The sequence below is a fragment of the Gouania willdenowi genome, chromosome 10 (genome assembly GCF_900634775.1).
Source record: "Gouania willdenowi chromosome 10, fGouWil2.1, whole genome shotgun sequence".
NCBI classification, from domain to species: domain Eukaryota; kingdom Metazoa; phylum Chordata; class Actinopteri; order Blenniiformes; family Gobiesocidae; genus Gouania; species Gouania willdenowi.
In genome coordinates this window covers 16155915-16174340 of record NC_041053.1, presented here as the reverse complement: position 1 = coordinate 16174340, position 18426 = coordinate 16155915, and the positions used below count along the sequence as shown (strand labels likewise).

Sequence of the window (18426 nt, the reverse complement as noted above, 5' to 3'; positions counted from 1 at the left end):
TAAAGCGTTACAATTCAGAGACCGTAATATTGTAATGTAACCAATTACTTTTAAATTACAGTAACTACTAATATCTAATGTGTTACATTTTGAAAGTAACTTACCCAACACTAATTATTACACATAACTGCAGTCGACTAAAATTTCAACAGAGAGACATATAGGCTATTATTTCCCTATAATTACAAATAATACATCAACCATTTCACAATTGTTGCTGCAAAACTAATATTGCAATGCAAAATTTACGTACAAATAATTTTTTTGTGTTATTTTAAAATAACTCCTACAATTCCTCCTTCACTCATCAATTACAATTAAAACATTTTTAAACTAGTGTGAAGAAATAACAAGTGTATAATTTTTTTAATATATATATATAAAATTTTTATTTATTTATTTTATTTTTATTTTTTATTTTTTTTAAACACATGCATGATTCTTTCCGCTAAACACGTCTCTGCTTTAAATAATACGTTTTAAATTAATACAGTTGTTATATCTCCAAACGTACAGGTGGTGTCACCATGGCTCCACAGAATAAACAGACGTGTCCGCTCTCCACCCTTCAGTCTGACTGCACACACAGCGCTCTGCTGCTCTGTGGATTTAACAAAGAGACTCACATCACGCTGCATTTTGGAGTTAATATTCCTTCGTATTTTACTTGCTTTTCTGAATTATACACATCTGTCTGAGCTGAATCTGTTCCAAACATGAGGCTGTTCCCTGTGACGGTGCAGTGCGGCCTCGCTTTTGTTTTCCTGGCCGTGCGCCTCACAAACGGAGACGTGAGCTACTCCATCCCGGAGGAGATGAAACGTGGATCTGTGATCGGAAATATCGCTAAAGATCTGGGACTGGATTTGGACAGACTGTCTGCTCGTAAGGCTCGTATCGACACGGAGGATAACGGTGTGAAATACTGCGGTTTAAACCTGAATACAGGAGACCTGCTGGTACAAGAAAGGATGGACAGAGAGGGGCTTTGTGCCAAGAAGGCGTCGTGTGTCGTTAAACAGGAGCTCGTGCTGGAAAATCCTTTAGAGCTGCATCGAATAAATATCCGCGTTCAGGATATTAATGATAATTCACCACAATTTAAGAAGGATACATTGAAATTTGAAATTCGTGAATCAGCACACAAAGGCGAACGGTTTCTGTTGGGTGAAGCGCACGACGGAGACATCGGAGAAAATGCTGTTCAGAGCTATTCATTACAGCAAAATGATCATTTTAAATTAAATATGAACACTAAAGCAGGTGGACGGAAATACTGTGAGTTAGTTTTGGACAAAGAATTAGACAGAGAGGATAAAAAAGAGATGATGCTCTTGCTTACCGCATTAGATGGCGGCTCTCCTCAGAGATCAGGTACTGTAGTCATACATGTCACTGTGCTGGATGCTAATGATAATGCACCAGTGTTCAGTCAGTCTGTCTATAAAGCCAGTCTGCCTGAAAACTCTCCTTTAGATACACTGGTGATTACAGTGAGTGCTACTGATGCAGATGATGGTGTAAACAGTGAGATCACTTATGGAGTTGATCATGTGTCAGATGAAAACAGTGACACATTTATTTTAAACTCAAAAACTGCAGAAGTTAGAGTAGCTGGAATGATTGATTATGAGAGAGTGTCATCCTTTGAATTACAGATCAGTGCTAGTGATGGACTTGGATTAGTTTCTTATGCAACTTTAATTATTGACATCACTGATGTAAATGATAACGCTCCAGTGATCCATGTAAAATCTCTGACCAATCCCATTCCTGAGAATGTGTCACCTGGTACAGAGGTGGGCATCATCAACGTGCAGGACAGAGACTCTGAGAAGAACCGACAGGTCCGCTGCTCCCTCCAGCAGGGTGTCCCTTTTAAATTGGTCCCCTCTATTAAAAACTATTATTCTGTGGTGAGCACAGGACAGCTGGACCGTGAAGTAGTGTCTGATTACAACATTACAATCACTGCCACTGACGAGGGCTCTCCACCTCTGTCCTCCTCTAAAAGTCTGCACTTATCTGTAGCTGACATCAACGACAACCCACCTGTGTTTGAGGAGGAGTCGTACAGCGCATATGTGAGTGAGAATAACAAAGCTGGCTCCACTTTATGCTCCGTCACTGCTCGAGACCCTGACTGGAGACAAAACGGTACAGTGATTTATTCTCTGTTAGCTGCTGAGGTGAACGGTGCCCCGGTGTCCTCCTATGTGTCTGTTAACGGAGACACGGGGGTGATCCACGCTGTCAGGTCCTTTGATTATGAACAGCTGAGGAGCTTTAAAGTCCAGCTGATGGCCAGAGACAACGGTTCTCCTCCACTGAGCAGCAACGTGAGCGTCAGTGTGTTCATATCAGATGTGAATGACAACCCTCCTCAGATACTGTACCCCGCCCCGGAGGGCAACTCCTTCATGACCGAGCTGGTCCCCAAAGCTGCACACGGAGGCTCTCTGGTGTCCAAAGTGATCGCGGTGGACGCAGACTCTGGACAGAACGCCTGGCTGTCCTATCAGATAGTCAAGTCCACTGATCCGGGACTGTTCACTATTGGTGTCCACAGTGGAGAGATCAGGACACAGCGGGACATTAGTGAGACTGACAGCATGAAACAGACGCTCATTGTGTCAGTGAAAGACAACGGACAGCCCTCTCTGTCTGCCACCTGCTCCATGTATTTACTGATTTCTGATAACTTGGCTGAGGTGCCAGAGCTGAAGGACATTTCTTATGATGAGAAAAACTCCAAGCTGACCTCTTATCTGATCATTGCGCTGGTGTCCGTGTCCACCTTCTTCCTGACCTTCATCATCATCATCCTGGGTGTGAGGTTTTGTCGCAGGAGAAAGCCCAGACTGTTGTTTGATGGAGCAGTTACCATCCCTGGAGCTTATCTGCCTCCTAATTACGCAGATGTTGACGGCACAGGAACTTTACGCAGCACTTACAATTATGACGCCTACCAAACAACAGGATCTAGAACCAGTGACTTTAAGTTTGTCAGTTCTTACAATGACAACACGCTGCCTGCTGAGCAGACTCTGAGGAAAAGCCCATCAGACTTTGCTGATGCTTTTGGAAGTGCTGACAGCTCTCCTGAGGTAGGACTATAACTTACTTAGTTACAGATGTGTTTATATATTTATTAAACTTTTTTTAATATATTTGCACAATACCCATTACTGGAACAGTTTGAAACTATCAGTTGAACCAGAGCTCACATTCCCGAAGTGGGAGCAATGACGTGTCTGCGAATGCTTGACTCTCACAAGTCAATTCTGCATGGTAACTGTTTTTAATCACTTCTGCTTAACCACAAAAAGTTATTAAGATCTGAATAAAATTCAAATAATTCCCATTCTTACTTTTACTTTTTAACAACAATATCATTTTGAGGCAAAGTTTAAAACCTAGCACTACATACTTATTTCCATTTGCAGTTATTCAATGATTTCGTGTTTTTTCAAAGGCATTGTGGTCATGGTATTGTTGGGAAGCCTTCTATAAGTCTGTAGTGTACGTGGAGCTTGATCATGTTTTTTTGATTCTCATGTCTACATTTTTTATTTAAGTTATGTTTAGTCTTTTTTATTCTTCTTCAAAAGAAAGTAAGTTTTTTTTGTTGTTTTTTGAAACAGAGGCTTCAGGTGTGCTGTATTTCTCACTGTTGGAGAAAACAATGAAAGTTTCAGGAGAAAGCTGGTTAAACATGTTATTATCCTAAGGGCTATATATAAGATGATTTTGAGGGATTGTTTCAGGGGGAAATTCGTTGTCAAATTAACTTTCCTTTAAACGTCAAGTTAAATGAATCATTTTTATAGAACACGTGCTAGTATAAAGGCTGATATCCATCTATTGACTCTTTTCTAAGTGTTGACAGTCTTTTTGAGATGGGAACAACATTTTTGACGATGAGTATGTGTGCTTGAGGCATTTACGTTGAATCTTGTTTTTAGCATTATACATATTGGTTATTGAAAATGACATGTCATTATTTAATAACACATTTTCTTGTTATCCTTGTGCTCTATATTTTCCTAATTTCTCTCCCTATAAATGCATGGCAGGTATGTTTTGCCATGGTTGACAATGTTACAAAAGTCTTGGACAATAAAGTCTCTTTTTTATAATAGCCATATTTGTTCTACATCTTCATTTTTTTCCCTTCTTTTTTTAATTTGGTGCATCTTTCTCCATCAGCTTGATGGTACTTTCCTATTTTTAAACTGAATGTCTACAGTATATCTTGGATATCTTCTTGTTCTTATTTAGATGGAGGTTCATGCATTGTCAAATGTGGTCTGTTTATGTATTGGCTTGTTTATTGTTTACTCATTGTAGTTACACACAGGCATGTTTTACTAACATGTTAAATTGTCTCATTTGCTTATTTAAATACAAAAAATCAGCATTGGTGCAGTACTCAGATCATCAGACATATGTAATTCTTGCTTTTGTAATTATTAGGCATTACATTGTGTTCACTCTGTTCACTTGGTTTATTGTTTTTTAGGAAAAAATGGCAGTCAAGGTGTTTTGCTCACAACGGTCCTCATTTATCAACTGTTTGTACGTTCAGATCTGAGCACGATATGCGTTCGACCAAATTCACCCAAACGTCAGTATTAGGAATATAAATAAAAGTTTTGATAATAATAAAAAATAAAGCAAGAAAAGTGTTGTGAGGTGTGTCTAGCTTGAATGTGTTCATTTTGTGCGTGTGTGAGTCAGTGGAGCAGATCTCTGTGTGTCTGCCTGTTAAGTCCTGAGTATAGTGCGACACGAAGACCGGGACAGGTAGCGAGGTTTATGTTTACAGTGCAGTTAGTTAATAAAGTACAGCTCTCCAACACCAAAACAGCCTGTTGTTTCTGCACGGTTCCACCTTTATGGAGCGTGAGATCTGCAGAGGAGAACCATGCCTGATCAGCCCTGGAGAGTACGGATCTCCCATGTGTCCCACAATCATGGTTAGGAGATAAAAACAGAAAAGGTTTTAACAAAATAATTACAGTATCCACTCGGTCCATGATTGGATATTAATCTGCTTTTGGTTTGTCGTGTTTCGGGGTCCATAGGTTGTCATAGCAACCACAGAAGTCAGCAGTCACGTGACCTGTCGCCAGCCCATTGAATAGACTTGGCGGAAAAAACTGTAAACATCTTACGTTCTAAGAGCGTCATTCATAAACTACTTACAATACTGCTTGTGGAAAAATGTTGCTATTACACATTTTGCTGTGAAACTGGTTGGTAAGGTTGATAAATGAGGACCAATGTTTTGTTTTCTCATACTGCTAATAGTGTTTGTTTGTTTTCCTTTGATTTCCACTTATAATACACAACAGTTTCTTTTGAACGGTTGACCGAGCAATAAATAAAGGTTTCGTAAAGAGTGTTAAATTCTTTATTATCAGGTTCTAAAGGCCAGAATTTAGCGCCATTTAGCATGCCATAATAGATAAACCCACTATAACTCTCATATACAAAGTTCAAACTATCATATTTGATACACATGATGACTGTTCATCCCTAAACAAGAATCAATGTGAAAATTACCCATCATGCTTTGCGTTCTCAGATGGTACATGCCATAATAGAAAAAATGCATATAACTCCAATATACAAAGTTTAAACTGCTTCTTATTGCTAGGTTAAAGCTAATGCTAGGTTAATGCTATTGCTAATGACAGGTTATTGTAATGCTAAACTAATGCTAATGTTAGCCCAATACTAATGATAGGCTAATGCTGATGCTAGGTTAATGCCACTGCTATGTTAATTTTAATGCTTGGCTAATGCTAATCCTCGATCATTTAAAATGCAATATCTCAGCATTTTTTGCACCTATTTGCATCGAATTTGCTTAGGCCAAACCTAAATCCCAACATTGGGAGATGCAACCTTGGGTTACCGACCACGGCCATTTCTCTCGGACACTACAAGACCGCTTGCAGCTTTAATTATTATTATTATTATTATTATTATTATTATTATTATTATTATTATTATTATTATTATTATTATTATTATTATTATTATTATTATTATTGCTTTCAGCTTATTTCTAAATTACAAGAATTGTTGATACCTTGTGCCACTAATACATTTGTCCTGGACATTTTGTAAGAGTGTTGTTACTCAGAAACCTGTTTCTTGATTTTGTGACATTTTTAGCTAATTTTCTGTTTAGATGAAATTCTCACTCTGCCTGCTGTTTTATTACTTCACACCAATAATTATTTATCATTCACCATATTTTTTTGGGGGTGATATACAGTATGGTTTTAGACTTCATAAGGTAGATTGTGAGCCCAAAGTAAAAATCAATTTTTGGCAACAACCGCATTGAGTAATAATCTTTGAACTGTGTATTTTTAAAGAAGAAAAAAGTCCTTTACATTTTGAATTTGTTATTATGCTATTTGCAAAGTGTTCCAGGGGTTTGTCAGTTTTTTGTGTTATCAGGGATTTTAGGGTAAACAAAATATGAAGGACATCTTACAGTATTTATGAACAGGTACAACTGCTTTTTGCAAAATAAATACATTATTCTGTTGGTTACTCATCGTGGTTCTAGGTTTCTGCCTTTATTACAGTATGTTGCAGACCAAGACTATCTTTCTAATATTTAAATAATTGGAGCTGAAATTAGTTTTTGTTGTATGATTAAGTAACAAATTTGATGTTTTTCTTTTCTAGACTAAAGCTTGTTTGTGATTAAAGTTTTTGTAACATTTTAACATTGGGACAGTTGGAGTGGAGTGTTAGCAGTGTTTGAAAGACACTGAGTTATAGACGGTTTCTTGACACAAATGATATAGGTGCGCGGGCACCAAGGACAACAGCCTGCTTCAGAGTGAAATGATATAAATGTAGATGTTGTGATGTTAAAAAGTATGCTGCAGTTTTAATAAAATGTCATTTCATTATTTTTTTTTTCTTTTCATTTTATCACGAATCAGAATGCAAATAAATCTTAAGACGTGTGCATTTACTGTATTTACGTTGTCGTTGTAAAATACTGAAAGATTTACTACACAAGGGGTTCAGGGTTTTGAGCTTTGAAGGGATCCTGCCCAACCAAAGTCAGGGTGTAAAGATGCTACCCACTAACTGCACATGCATGGCAGGGTATGTCTTGTGAGTTCAATTTCACTTATTTTTACTAATACATCCATTGCACCAGTCTCACTTCTTGCTGCAGTCATGCTGCAGAATCATGTGCCAAGTTGAAGGGGGCAGAAACGCACCGAGGAGGAGGTCGCCTCCACATCCCAACCAAATCTTCAGAAGGACAACATGTCCCGAAAAACGTTTGAGCCACAAAAGCAGAAAAAACATTCAGTTTCTTCAGTATCACACATCAACATCCCAAAATACGGTAGCCGACATGAGAGTGAATTGATGTAATGATCTGATAATGTGAACTATTACACATAACTGTCTGCAGTCGAATGAAGGTTCAGGAGAGGGCTATTATTTAGAGTGGTATTTACTAGTAATACACCAATTAATTCAAAATGTTCCCTGCAGAGCTAATATTACAACACAATATTTACGTAGCATTTTAATACAATCAAATGTTATTTTAAAATGACTCCCTCCCATGTGATAACCTCTTATATCTACATTTCCTCCGTCACTCAGCAATTACAGTGGAAGATTTCCAGACACTCAAAAACATGTCCATCAACAATCATCAAAGCTTCAGAATCACACCCAGCGTCGGAATGTGGATCAGAACTATTGAGCCCCTGACAGTTACAGTATATGATACATCAATTTATAGGGACCTGACATCAGCAGACCAACAAGAGAAGTGCTAAACTGCTGCTATTGAAAAATGGAGGGCAATGCATAATGAATAGGCTGGAACAGACAGGATGTGACAATAAAAGCCCTTTAAAGATAAAGATAAGGACAACCTTTAATAGTTCCAGGGGAAATGTGCACAGTTTCAGCAGCAGATAAAAATAAACACAATAAAATTACATTTAAAAACATAACAAAAAGTGGCCCTAAGAATAATATTCTTCTACTGGCAAAAATATGTGTGGCCGGTTTGCGGCACATCAAACCCTTGTTTTTTTCTTGTGCAGCTTCAGTCCGCTTGTAGCAGTGATACATGTGTGTGAATTTTTTCTTTCGGTTGTTAGTGTCATTGTAGTTAGTGCAACTATATTTACCGTTTTTGTCTTTAGGAGTGAGAAGAAAAAAAAAAAAAAATGAAGAAATTATAAATAATTGAGTGAGAATTAATTTCGAATAACAAAAAAATCACATACATGATTATTTCTATTAAATGCATCTCTACTTTAAATAAAGCGTTTTAAATTATTACAGTTGTTATATCTCCAAACGTACAGGTGGTGTCACCATGGCTCCACAGATTAAACAGACGTGTCCGCTCTCCACCCTTCAGTCTGACTGCACACACAGCGCTCTGCTGCTCTGTGGATTTAACAAAGAGACTCACATCACGCTGCATTTTGGAGTTAATATTCCTTCGTATTTTATTTTATTTTTTGGAATTTTACACATCTGTCTGAGCTGAATCTGTTCCAAACATGAGGCTGTTCCCTGTGACGGTGCAGTGCGGCCTCGCTTTTGTTTTCCTGGCCGTGCGCCTCACAAACGGAGACGTGAGCTACTCCATCCCGGAGGAGATGAAACGTGGATCTGTGATCGGAAATATCGCTAAAGATCTGGGACTGGATTTGGACAGACTGTCTGCTCGTAAGGCTCGTATCGACACGGAGGATAACGGTGTGAAATACTGCGGTTTAAACCTGAATACAGGAGACCTGCTGGTACAAGAAAGGATGGACAGAGAGGGGCTTTGTGCCAAGAAGGCGTCGTGTGTCGTTAAACAGGAGCTCGTGCTGGAAAATCCTTTAGAGCTGCATCGAATAAATATCCGCGTTCAGGATATTAATGATAATTCACCAAAATTTACAGCAGAAATAATTACATTTGAAATACGTGAATCAGCAGACAAAGGAGAACGATTTCTGTTGGATGAAGCGCAAGACGGAGACATCGGAGAAAATGCTGTTCAGAGCTATTCATTACAGCAAAATGATCATTTTAAATTAAATGTGCAGTCAAAAGGGAGTGGAAGGAAATATGGTGAGTTAGTTTTGGACAAAGAATTAGACAGAGAGGATAAAAAAGAGATGATGCTCTTGCTTACCGCATTAGATGGCGGCTCTCCTCAGAGATCAGGTACTGTAGTCATACACGTCACTGTGCTGGATGCTAATGATAATGCACCAGTGTTCAGTCAGTCTGTCTATAAAGCCAGTCTGCCTGAAAACTCTCCTTTAGATACACTGGTGATCACAGTGAGTGCTACTGATGCAGATGAAGGAATTAATGGTGAAGTTAAATATAAATTTAATCATGATGCAGATGAAATCCAAGTTTTCACTTTAAACTCTGAAACTGGAGAAGTTAGAGTAGCTGCAGCAATTGATTATGAAAAGGAATCTTCATATGAATTTCAGATCAGTGCTAAAGATGGTCTGGGACAGCCTTCTTATGTAACTTTAATTATTGACATCACTGATGTAAATGATAACGCTCCAGTGATCCATGTAAAATCTCTGACCAATCCCATTCCTGAGAACGTGTCACCTGGTACAGAGGTGGGCATCATCAACGTGCAGGACAGAGACTCTGAGAAGAACCGACAGGTCCGCTGCTCCCTCCAGCAGGGTGTCCCTTTTAAATTGGTCCCCTCTATTAAAAACTATTATTCTGTGGTGAGCACAGGACAGCTGGACCGTGAAGTAGTGTCTGATTACAACATTACAATCACTGCCACTGACGAGGGCTCTCCACCTCTGTCCTCCTCTAAAAGTCTGCACTTATCTGTAGCTGACATCAACGACAACCCACCTGTGTTTGAGGAGGAGTCGTACAGCGCATATGTGAGTGAGAATAACAAAGCTGGCTCCACTTTATGCTCCGTCACTGCTCGAGACCCTGACTGGAGACAAAACGGTACAGTGATTTATTCTCTGTTAGCTGCTGAGGTGAACGGTGCCCCGGTGTCCTCCTATGTGTCTGTTAACGGAGACACGGGGGTGATCCACGCTGTCAGGTCCTTTGATTATGAACAGCTGAGGAGCTTTAAAGTCCAGCTGATGGCCAGAGACAACGGTTCTCCTCCACTGAGCAGCAACGTGAGCGTCAGTGTGTTCATATCAGATGTGAATGACAACCCTCCTCAGATACTGTACCCCGCCCCGGAGGGCAACTCCTTCATGACCGAGCTGGTCCCCAAAGCTGCACACGGAGGCTCTCTGGTGTCCAAAGTGATCGCGGTGGACGCAGACTCTGGACAGAACGCCTGGCTGTCCTATCAGATAGTCAAGTCCACTGATCCGGGACTGTTCACTATTGGTGTCCACAGTGGAGAGATCAGGACACAGCGGGACATTAGTGAGACTGACAGCATGAAACAGACGCTCATTGTGTCAGTGAAAGACAACGGACAGCCCTCTCTGTCTGCCACCTGCTCCATGTATTTACTGATTTCTGATAACTTGGCTGAGGTGCCAGAGCTGAAGGACATTTCTTATGATGAGAAAAACTCCAAGCTGACCTCTTATCTGATCATTGCGCTGGTGTCCGTGTCCACCTTCTTCCTGACCTTCATCATCATCATCCTGGGTGTGAGGTTTTGTCGCAGGAGAAAGCCCAGACTGTTGTTTGATGGAGCAGTTACCATCCCTGGAGCTTATCTGCCTCCTAATTACGCAGATGTTGACGGCACAGGAACTTTACGCAGCACTTACAATTATGACGCCTACCTGACAACAGGATCTAGAACCAGTGACTTTAAGTTTGTCAGTTCTTACAATGACAACACGCTGCCTGCTGAGCAGACTCTGAGGAAAAGCCCATCAGACTTTGCTGATGCTTTTGGAAGTGCTGACAGCTCTCCCGAGGTAGGACATGGTGTCTTCTCATGTGTTCATGTGTCTTTCTGCACTTTCACTAACATTTTTGGGTTGACACTGTTTCATGTGCTTGTGGTTCAGATAGCAATAAGTTTTGTTGACACTTTTAGGGCTGCACATATATACTTAAAGGTTTCCCTTGAATTGTAATTTCTGGTGTTGAAACTTGTGCTCTTTTTTATTCTTCAGCTTTGCTGAGGTAGGCGTATAACTTCTTTGGTCATTGATGTGTATTTTTCAATTAAAAACTTATTTCTAAATATATATTGGCACAACATCCATTAGTGGATTTTTTTGTCATAACAGGGTATAACTACCCTATCTTTGCCCAGTTTAACCAGAGCTCATCAACAGTGCAAATTCTGTTTTACAATAACACAGAGGCGACCTAAGGGCATAGTTGTGAATGCTTGACTCTCACAAGTCCATAATGCTTGTTACGTTTTGACATCTTCTGCTTAACCCGAAAAGAAGGATCTTCAAATAACTGCAAATTTTAACTTTTACTTTTAAACAACAATCTTTGAGAACAATATCTAGATGTTTGTGTTAAAATTTTTCGAGGAGTATAGTTGTTACGGCTGGTGCCTCATGGCCTCTCAGCCTGCCCTTCCGCCTCTCTCCTAACACACCTGATCAGTAATCTGGATGAGAGGGAGGAAGAGCTGTATAAAAAGCTGAGAGGACCAGAAGGAAGAAGGCACAACATCAGACCAGCAGCAGACATCTGCGGAGAGTTCTTCTACTCCCCACTCTTTGTCTTTGTGAGTTTATTTTAGTTTGGACTGGAGATTTCTGGTATCCTGTTTTTGTGTTCATGTAGTTTAGTGTTTTGTAGTTTAGAGGATGGACGCTGGGACGACGGCCCTGTATAAGGTTGGCCGGACAAGCCCCCAATTTATGTTTCTTTTTGGTCAACAAATCCTGTTTTAACATTTAGGTTAGTTTTTCAGTGGTCCGACCATTTTATGACATTTTTAGCTGATTTTTTCTGTTTAAACATAATACTCACTCTGCCTGAATTGGTCTTGTGTTGGAAATCAGTAGTTGTATTACTTTACAACAAAAAATATTCATAGTTCATTCTGCTATTTGCTGTGTATTTGCAGCATGTTTTTAGACTTGATTAAGTGTATTGTGAGAGTATAAAGGGGAACAATATTGGCAACAACCACATCTTTTTTTAAACTCTTTTTTTTCTAATATCCTTGAGTAATAATCTTTGATATTTGAATGATGTAGTTTGACTTATTTTCTTTTATTCTTTTTTCAAGAACAAAAAAAAAAACCCTTTACATTTTGAATTTGTTATTAGGCTCTATGCAATGTGTATGGTAAACTTTGGAAAAATGTTGAAAGCTTTTTGTTTCTTGCATAATTTTCAAAATTTGATATCATAGCATTTTTAAAAACATGATCTAATTTGCATGATTTTGAATGTGGCCAAATGTATATTAGCTGTTCACTACTTAGTAAACATAGATTTCAAGAAAAGAAAAAAAAAAATATGAAGGGCATCTTAAAGTATTTGGTATTGTAACTCTTTTAATGTCTAAATTATAAACAGATATACTGATTATTACAAAACAAATACATTATTATGTTCGTTATTTGTGGCTCTAGGTTTCTGCTTTTATTATATTGCAGACTCAGACTATCTTAACAGTTAAATCTTTGTCGGTACAGCTGAAATGATTATGGTTTAAGTCTTTTTTGTTGTATAATCAAGCATAACAAATTTGATGTTTTTCCCTATATTAAGGCTTGTTTACATTAAGTTTCTGTAACATTTTAACATTGGGACAGTTGAGAAAGGAGTGGAGTCTTTGCAGTGTAAACAATTAATTTTAAAACTTGGCTTTGAAACATACTGAGTTATGAACGGTTTCTTGTAACAAATGATAGGTGTGCACACCAGGAACAAAGGCCTGCTTCAGAGTGAAATTATATCAATGTAGATGCCATAATGTTTAAAAGTATGCCTCAGTTACATTAAATGTCATTTCATTAAAAAATATATCTCTTTTTTTTTCATTGCATCACGAATCGGAATGCATATGATATAAAATAGACGTGTATATTGATGTACTTTGTAGTTGTAAAATACTGAAAGTTTTATGACACAAGTTGCTTTGAAGGCAGGTGTCATGCTCAACCAGAGACAGGGTGTAAAGATGCACCATCAGGGAATTAGGCTACATGCTATATGCACAGGCATGGCAGGGTGTGTCTCAGACTAGATATTGTGAACTCAATTTCACTTATTTTTACTAATACATCCATCGCACCAGTCTCACTTCTTGTTGCTGTCATACAGAATCATGTACCACGTTGAACTGTTGGGCGCAAATTCGCAACAAGGAGGAGGTCGCATCCACATCCCAACCAAATCTTTACGACATGTCCCGAATAAATGCTGAGCCACAAAAACATGAAAAACATCAACTTTAGGCTACCAACACCTGACAGAGTTCCTTCAGTCCATCACACACCAACACCCCGAAACATGGTAGTCTACATGAGAGTGAAATGGTGTAATCATCTGATACTAAAGTGAATTATTACATATAACTGTCTCCAGTCGACTGAAGCTTCAGGAGAAAGACATAGGCTATATTATTTTTATACTACAAAAAATGCACCAATCCATTCAAAATTTTCCCTGCAAAAGTAATATTTCAATACAATATTTATGTATACCAATCATTTTTACTAAAATCAAGTGTTATTTTAAAATGACTCCCTCATGTGATAACCTCTTATAACTATTTCCTCCTTCACTAAGCAAATACAATGAAAGATTTCCAGACACTCAAAAACATGTCCATCAATAATCAACAGCGCTGCAGACTCAGACACAGCATCAGAATATGTGGATCAGAACTATTGAGCCCCTGACAACTATATGAGCCATCAACTTACAGGGACCTGACATCAGCAGACCAACTGGAATGCTAAACTGCTATTGAAAAATGGGAGGGCAGGTGACCCATATGAGTTATTTTGAATTAGATTCCTCAGGCCAATATACAGTACCTGACAGTATCAATGCTCCGAGAGGGGCTTCCCTCTTGAAATACCGTCCATGTACACAAGTTTGGAGAGACGGACCGTCTTTGGCAGTTAACAGTACAGTAACCCCTTGTTATTTTTGAGCTTCAGTCCGCTTGTAAACAAGCGTGCCACTTTTTGCCCCCTGCTGTGCGCATTTCTGCGGTGACGTTGTACAGAAACCATCTATTTTGAGAGGTTTTTAGTGTCAATGTAGTGATAGTGAATAAAGAGTGGAGTGAGATTAAAAAAAAAAAAATAAAATCACATGCATGATTATTTCTACTAAACACGTATCTTCTTTAATAAAACTTGAAAAAATAAAAAAATAAATATTACAGTTGTTATAGCTCCAAACGTACAGGTGGTGTCACCATGGCTCCACAGAATAAACAGACGTGTCCGCTCTCCACCCTTCATTCTGACTGCACACACAGAGCTCTGCTGCTCTGTGGATTTAACAAAGAGACTCACATCACGCTGCACTTTGGAGTTAATTTTTCCGTGGTTTTTTTTACTAACTTTCTTGAATTTTACACATCTGTGTGAGCTGAATCTGTTCCAAACATGAGGCTGTTCCCTGTGACGGTGCAGTGCGGCCTCGCTTTTGTTTTCCTGGCCGTGCGCCTCACAAACGGAGACGTGAGCTACTCCATCCCGGAGGAGATGAAACGTGGATCTGTGATCGGAAATATCGCTAAAGATCTGGGACTGGATTTGGACAGACTGTCTGCTCGTAAGGCTCGTATCGACACGGAGGATAACGGTGTGAAATACTGCGGTTTAAACCTGAATACAGGAGACCTGCTGGTACAACAAAGGATGGACAGAGAGGGGCTTTGTGCCAAGAAGGCGTCGTGTGTCGTTAAACAGGAGCTCGTGCTGGAAAATCCTTTAGAGCTGCATCGAATAAATATCCGCGTTCAGGATATTAATGATAATTCACCACAATTTAAAGCAGAGACAATTAAATTTGAAATTCGTGAATCAGCAGTCAAAGGCGCACGGTTTCTATTGGGTGAAGCGCACGACGGAGACATCGGAGAAAATGCTGTTCAGAGCTATTCATTACAGCAAAATGATCATTTTAAATTAAATATGAACACTAAAGCAGGTGGACGGAAATACTGTGAGTTAGTTTTAGACAAAGAATTAGACAGAGAGGATAAAAAAGAGATGATGCTCTTGCTTACCGCATTAGATGGCGGCTCTCCTCAGAGATCAGGTACTGTAGTCATACACGTCACTGTGCTGGATGCTAATGATAATGCACCAGTGTTCAGTCAGTCTGTCTATAAAGCCAGTCTGCCTGAAAACTCTCCTTTAGATACACTAGTGATCACAGTGAGTGCTACTGATGCTGATGATGGTGTAAACAGTGAGATCACTTATGGAGTTGATCATGTGTCAGATGAAAACAGTGACACATTTATTTTAAACTCAAAAACTGGAGAAGTTAGAGTAGCTGGAATGATTGATTATGAGAGAGTGTCATCCTTTGAATTACAGATCAGTGCTAGTGATGGACTTGGATTAGTTTCTTATGCAACTTTAATTATTGACATCACTGATGTAAATGATAACGCTCCAGTGATCCATGTAAAATCTCTGACCAATCCCATTCCTGAGAACGTGTCACCTGGTACAGAGGTGGGCATCATCAACGTGCAGGACAGAGACTCTGAGAAGAACCGACAGGTCCGCTGCTCCCTCCAGCAGGGTGTCCCTTTTAAATTGGTCCCCTCTATTAAAAACTATTATTCTGTGGTGAGCACAGGACAGCTGGACCGTGAAGTAGTGTCTGATTACAACATTACAATCACTGCCACTGACGAGGGCTCTCCACCTCTGTCCTCCTCTAAAAGTCTGCACTTATCTGTAGCTGACATCAACGACAACCCACCTGTGTTTGAGGAGGAGTCGTACAGCGCATATGTGAGTGAGAATAACAAAGCTGGCTCCACTTTATGCTCCGTCACTGCTCGAGACCCTGACTGGAGACAAAACGGTACAGTGATTTATTCTCTGTTAGCTGCTGAGGTGAACGGTGCCCCGGTGTCCTCCTATGTGTCTGTTAACGGAGACACGGGGGTGATCCACGCTGTCAGGTCCTTTGATTATGAACAGCTGAGGAGCTTTAAAGTCCAGCTGATGGCCAGAGACAACGGTTCTCCTCCACTGAGCAGCAACGTGAGCGTCAGTGTGTTCATATCAGATGTGAATGACAACCCTCCTCAGATACTCTACCCCGCCCCGGAGGGCAACTCCTTCATGACCGAGCTGGTCCCCAAAGCTGCACACGGAGGCTCTCTGGTGTCCAAAGTGATCGCGGTGGACGCAGACTCTGGACAGAACGCCTGGCTGTCCTATCAGATAGTCAAGTCCACTGATCCTGGACTGTTCACTATTGGTGTCCACAGTGGAGAGATCAGGACACAGCGGGACATTTGTGAGACTGACAGCATGAAACAGACGCTCATTGTGTCAGTGAAAGACAACGGACAGCCCTCTCTGTCTGCCAACTGCTCCATGTATTTACTGATTTCTGATAACTTGGCTGAGGTGCCAGAGCTGAAGGACATTTCTTATGATGAGAAAAACTCCAAGCTGACCTCTTATCTGATCATTGCGCTGGTGTCCGTGTCCACCTTCTTCCTGACCTTCATCATCATCATCCTGGGTGTGAAGTTTTGTCGCAGGAGAAAGCCCAGACTGTTGTTTGATGGAGCAGTTACCATCCCTGGAGCTTATCTGCCTCCTAATTACGCAGATGTTGACGGCACAGGAACTTTACGCAGCACTTACAATTATGACGCCTACCTGACAACAGGATCTAGAACCAGTGACTTTAAGTTTGTCAGTTCTTACAATGACAACACGCTGCCTGCTGAGCAGACTCTGAGGAAAAGCCCATCAGACTTTGCTGATGCTTTTGGAAGTGCTGACAGCTCTCCTGAGGTAGGACCAGCATTGTGTTTTTTTGAAAGTTTAAACACTTCACAGGATAGGTGCACAATGTGACTCTCTTTAACAATGTCATAGTTTGGTTGATTTCCACATTGTTCCCTTGACTTAAAGGGGACATATCACGCTAAATCCACTTTTTAGCCCTTAAAAGCATTTTGTTGTATATTTAGTGTTTAGAATTACAGAAAAAATCAAATTAGTCTCTTCAGGTGCTCCGTAGATATCTTTATATTCTGTTTGGGTCAAATTTTTCAATCTGTTTCGATTTTTCTATTCTCTATTACGTTATTTGAACTATTACGTCACAGTATTTGCAGCGGAACTGCCAAATTAAGACATCGACTCCAGGCCCAACACTTCGAGCAATCTGCCATTTTTATTTCTCGCTGTGATTTTGTAGTCCAAGCTCAAGGATGCCGAAGTTACGAGAGGACAAGTCAAAATGTTCAGTTGTTGGATGTAGTAACCCACACGCTTCATTACACCGTTTCCCAGCATCAGAACCTTTTCGAAGTGCCTGGTTGAGTTTTATTTCACACGGAAATGTACCCACATCTGTGGGTAAGGTCATTTTTGTGTGCGCGCAGCACTTTAAGGATGACTGCTTCTCCAGTATAAAGAAGGATTTGCCGAAAGACTTTGTCTGATTGAGGGGTCAATTCATCCTGTCTTTGGAGACGACGAACAGAGCACTTCGGTAAGCTGTAATTAATGCTAAAAATTTTGATGATAAGACGTCCCTGTCATTGTTTTGTTAGTATTAGCAGTTGCACCGTCTTCAGACTTCATATGTTAGCGCTGTGTGCTCGTTTTAGATCCTTGATGATATGGCCTATGTGATTTAATTTAAGTCTAAAGTTTTCATTAGTCATTTCATTTTGCCGTTTTTGTCTCCGAAAAGACTTTATTAAAATGCATTTCGTGACGTTAGCTTGGCGCTAGCGTTAGCTCGGTGCTTGCGTTAGCTCACTTTTTAGGGTTCTGCAGGTTCATCATCTTCATTTTAATCTCGCTCCGCCGGGTCCGACTCTGGCTCGAACATGTAAGGCTGGATGGACAAGTCTTTTGTTGTTGACATTTTGTAAATAACCTCCGAATAAAAAGTGTATGCGCCTCTCCATAGCCGTATTTCTTCTATCAAACTACAAAAATGGCCGAGCAGGGTGGAGTTGAACCGAGTATCACCTCTGCAACCTGGAGAGGGGGCGGGGTATGAAGTGTCTCGTTTGCATTTAAAGAGACTGCACCAAAACGAGTTGCTCTCAGAAGCACATCAGAAAAGGGGTCGAAAAGGGGCCTGTGGAGCTATAATAATGAGGAATTCAGACCCAAGTATTGCAGTTCCACTTAATACAGACCACAACTGTATGATTTATATCTAAAAAGAAATGATTTAAAACCATGATATGTCCCCTTTAAGCTGCCCTAG

General features: G+C 40.0%; 3 protein-coding genes across 3 annotated transcripts; all 3 read left to right on the top strand.

Annotated features, from left to right (window-relative positions):
* Positions 1-693: 693 nt before the first annotated feature.
* LOC114470717 (protocadherin beta-16-like) lies at positions 694-5147 on the top strand. The gene is made up of 2 exons (XM_028459061.1): positions 694-3107; positions 5088-5147. The coding sequence occupies exons 1-2, from the start codon at positions 717-719 to the stop codon at positions 5145-5147; spliced, it is 2451 nt and encodes an 816-aa protein (XP_028314862.1). The 5' UTR covers positions 694-716.
* Positions 5148-8452: 3305 nt separating this feature from the next.
* Positions 8453-11177, top strand: LOC114470716 (protocadherin gamma-A10-like). Its single transcript, XM_028459060.1, has 2 exons — positions 8453-10967; positions 11169-11177. Exons 1-2 carry the CDS (start codon positions 8580-8582, stop codon positions 11175-11177), a joined length of 2397 nt encoding a protein of 798 aa, XP_028314861.1. The 5' UTR covers positions 8453-8579.
* A 3393-nt stretch (positions 11178-14570) lies between these two features.
* Positions 14571-18426, top strand: LOC114470715 (protocadherin beta-16-like). The gene is made up of 2 exons (XM_028459059.1): positions 14571-16988; positions 18418-18426. Exons 1-2 carry the CDS (start codon positions 14598-14600, stop codon positions 18424-18426), a joined length of 2400 nt encoding a protein of 799 aa, XP_028314860.1. The 5' UTR covers positions 14571-14597.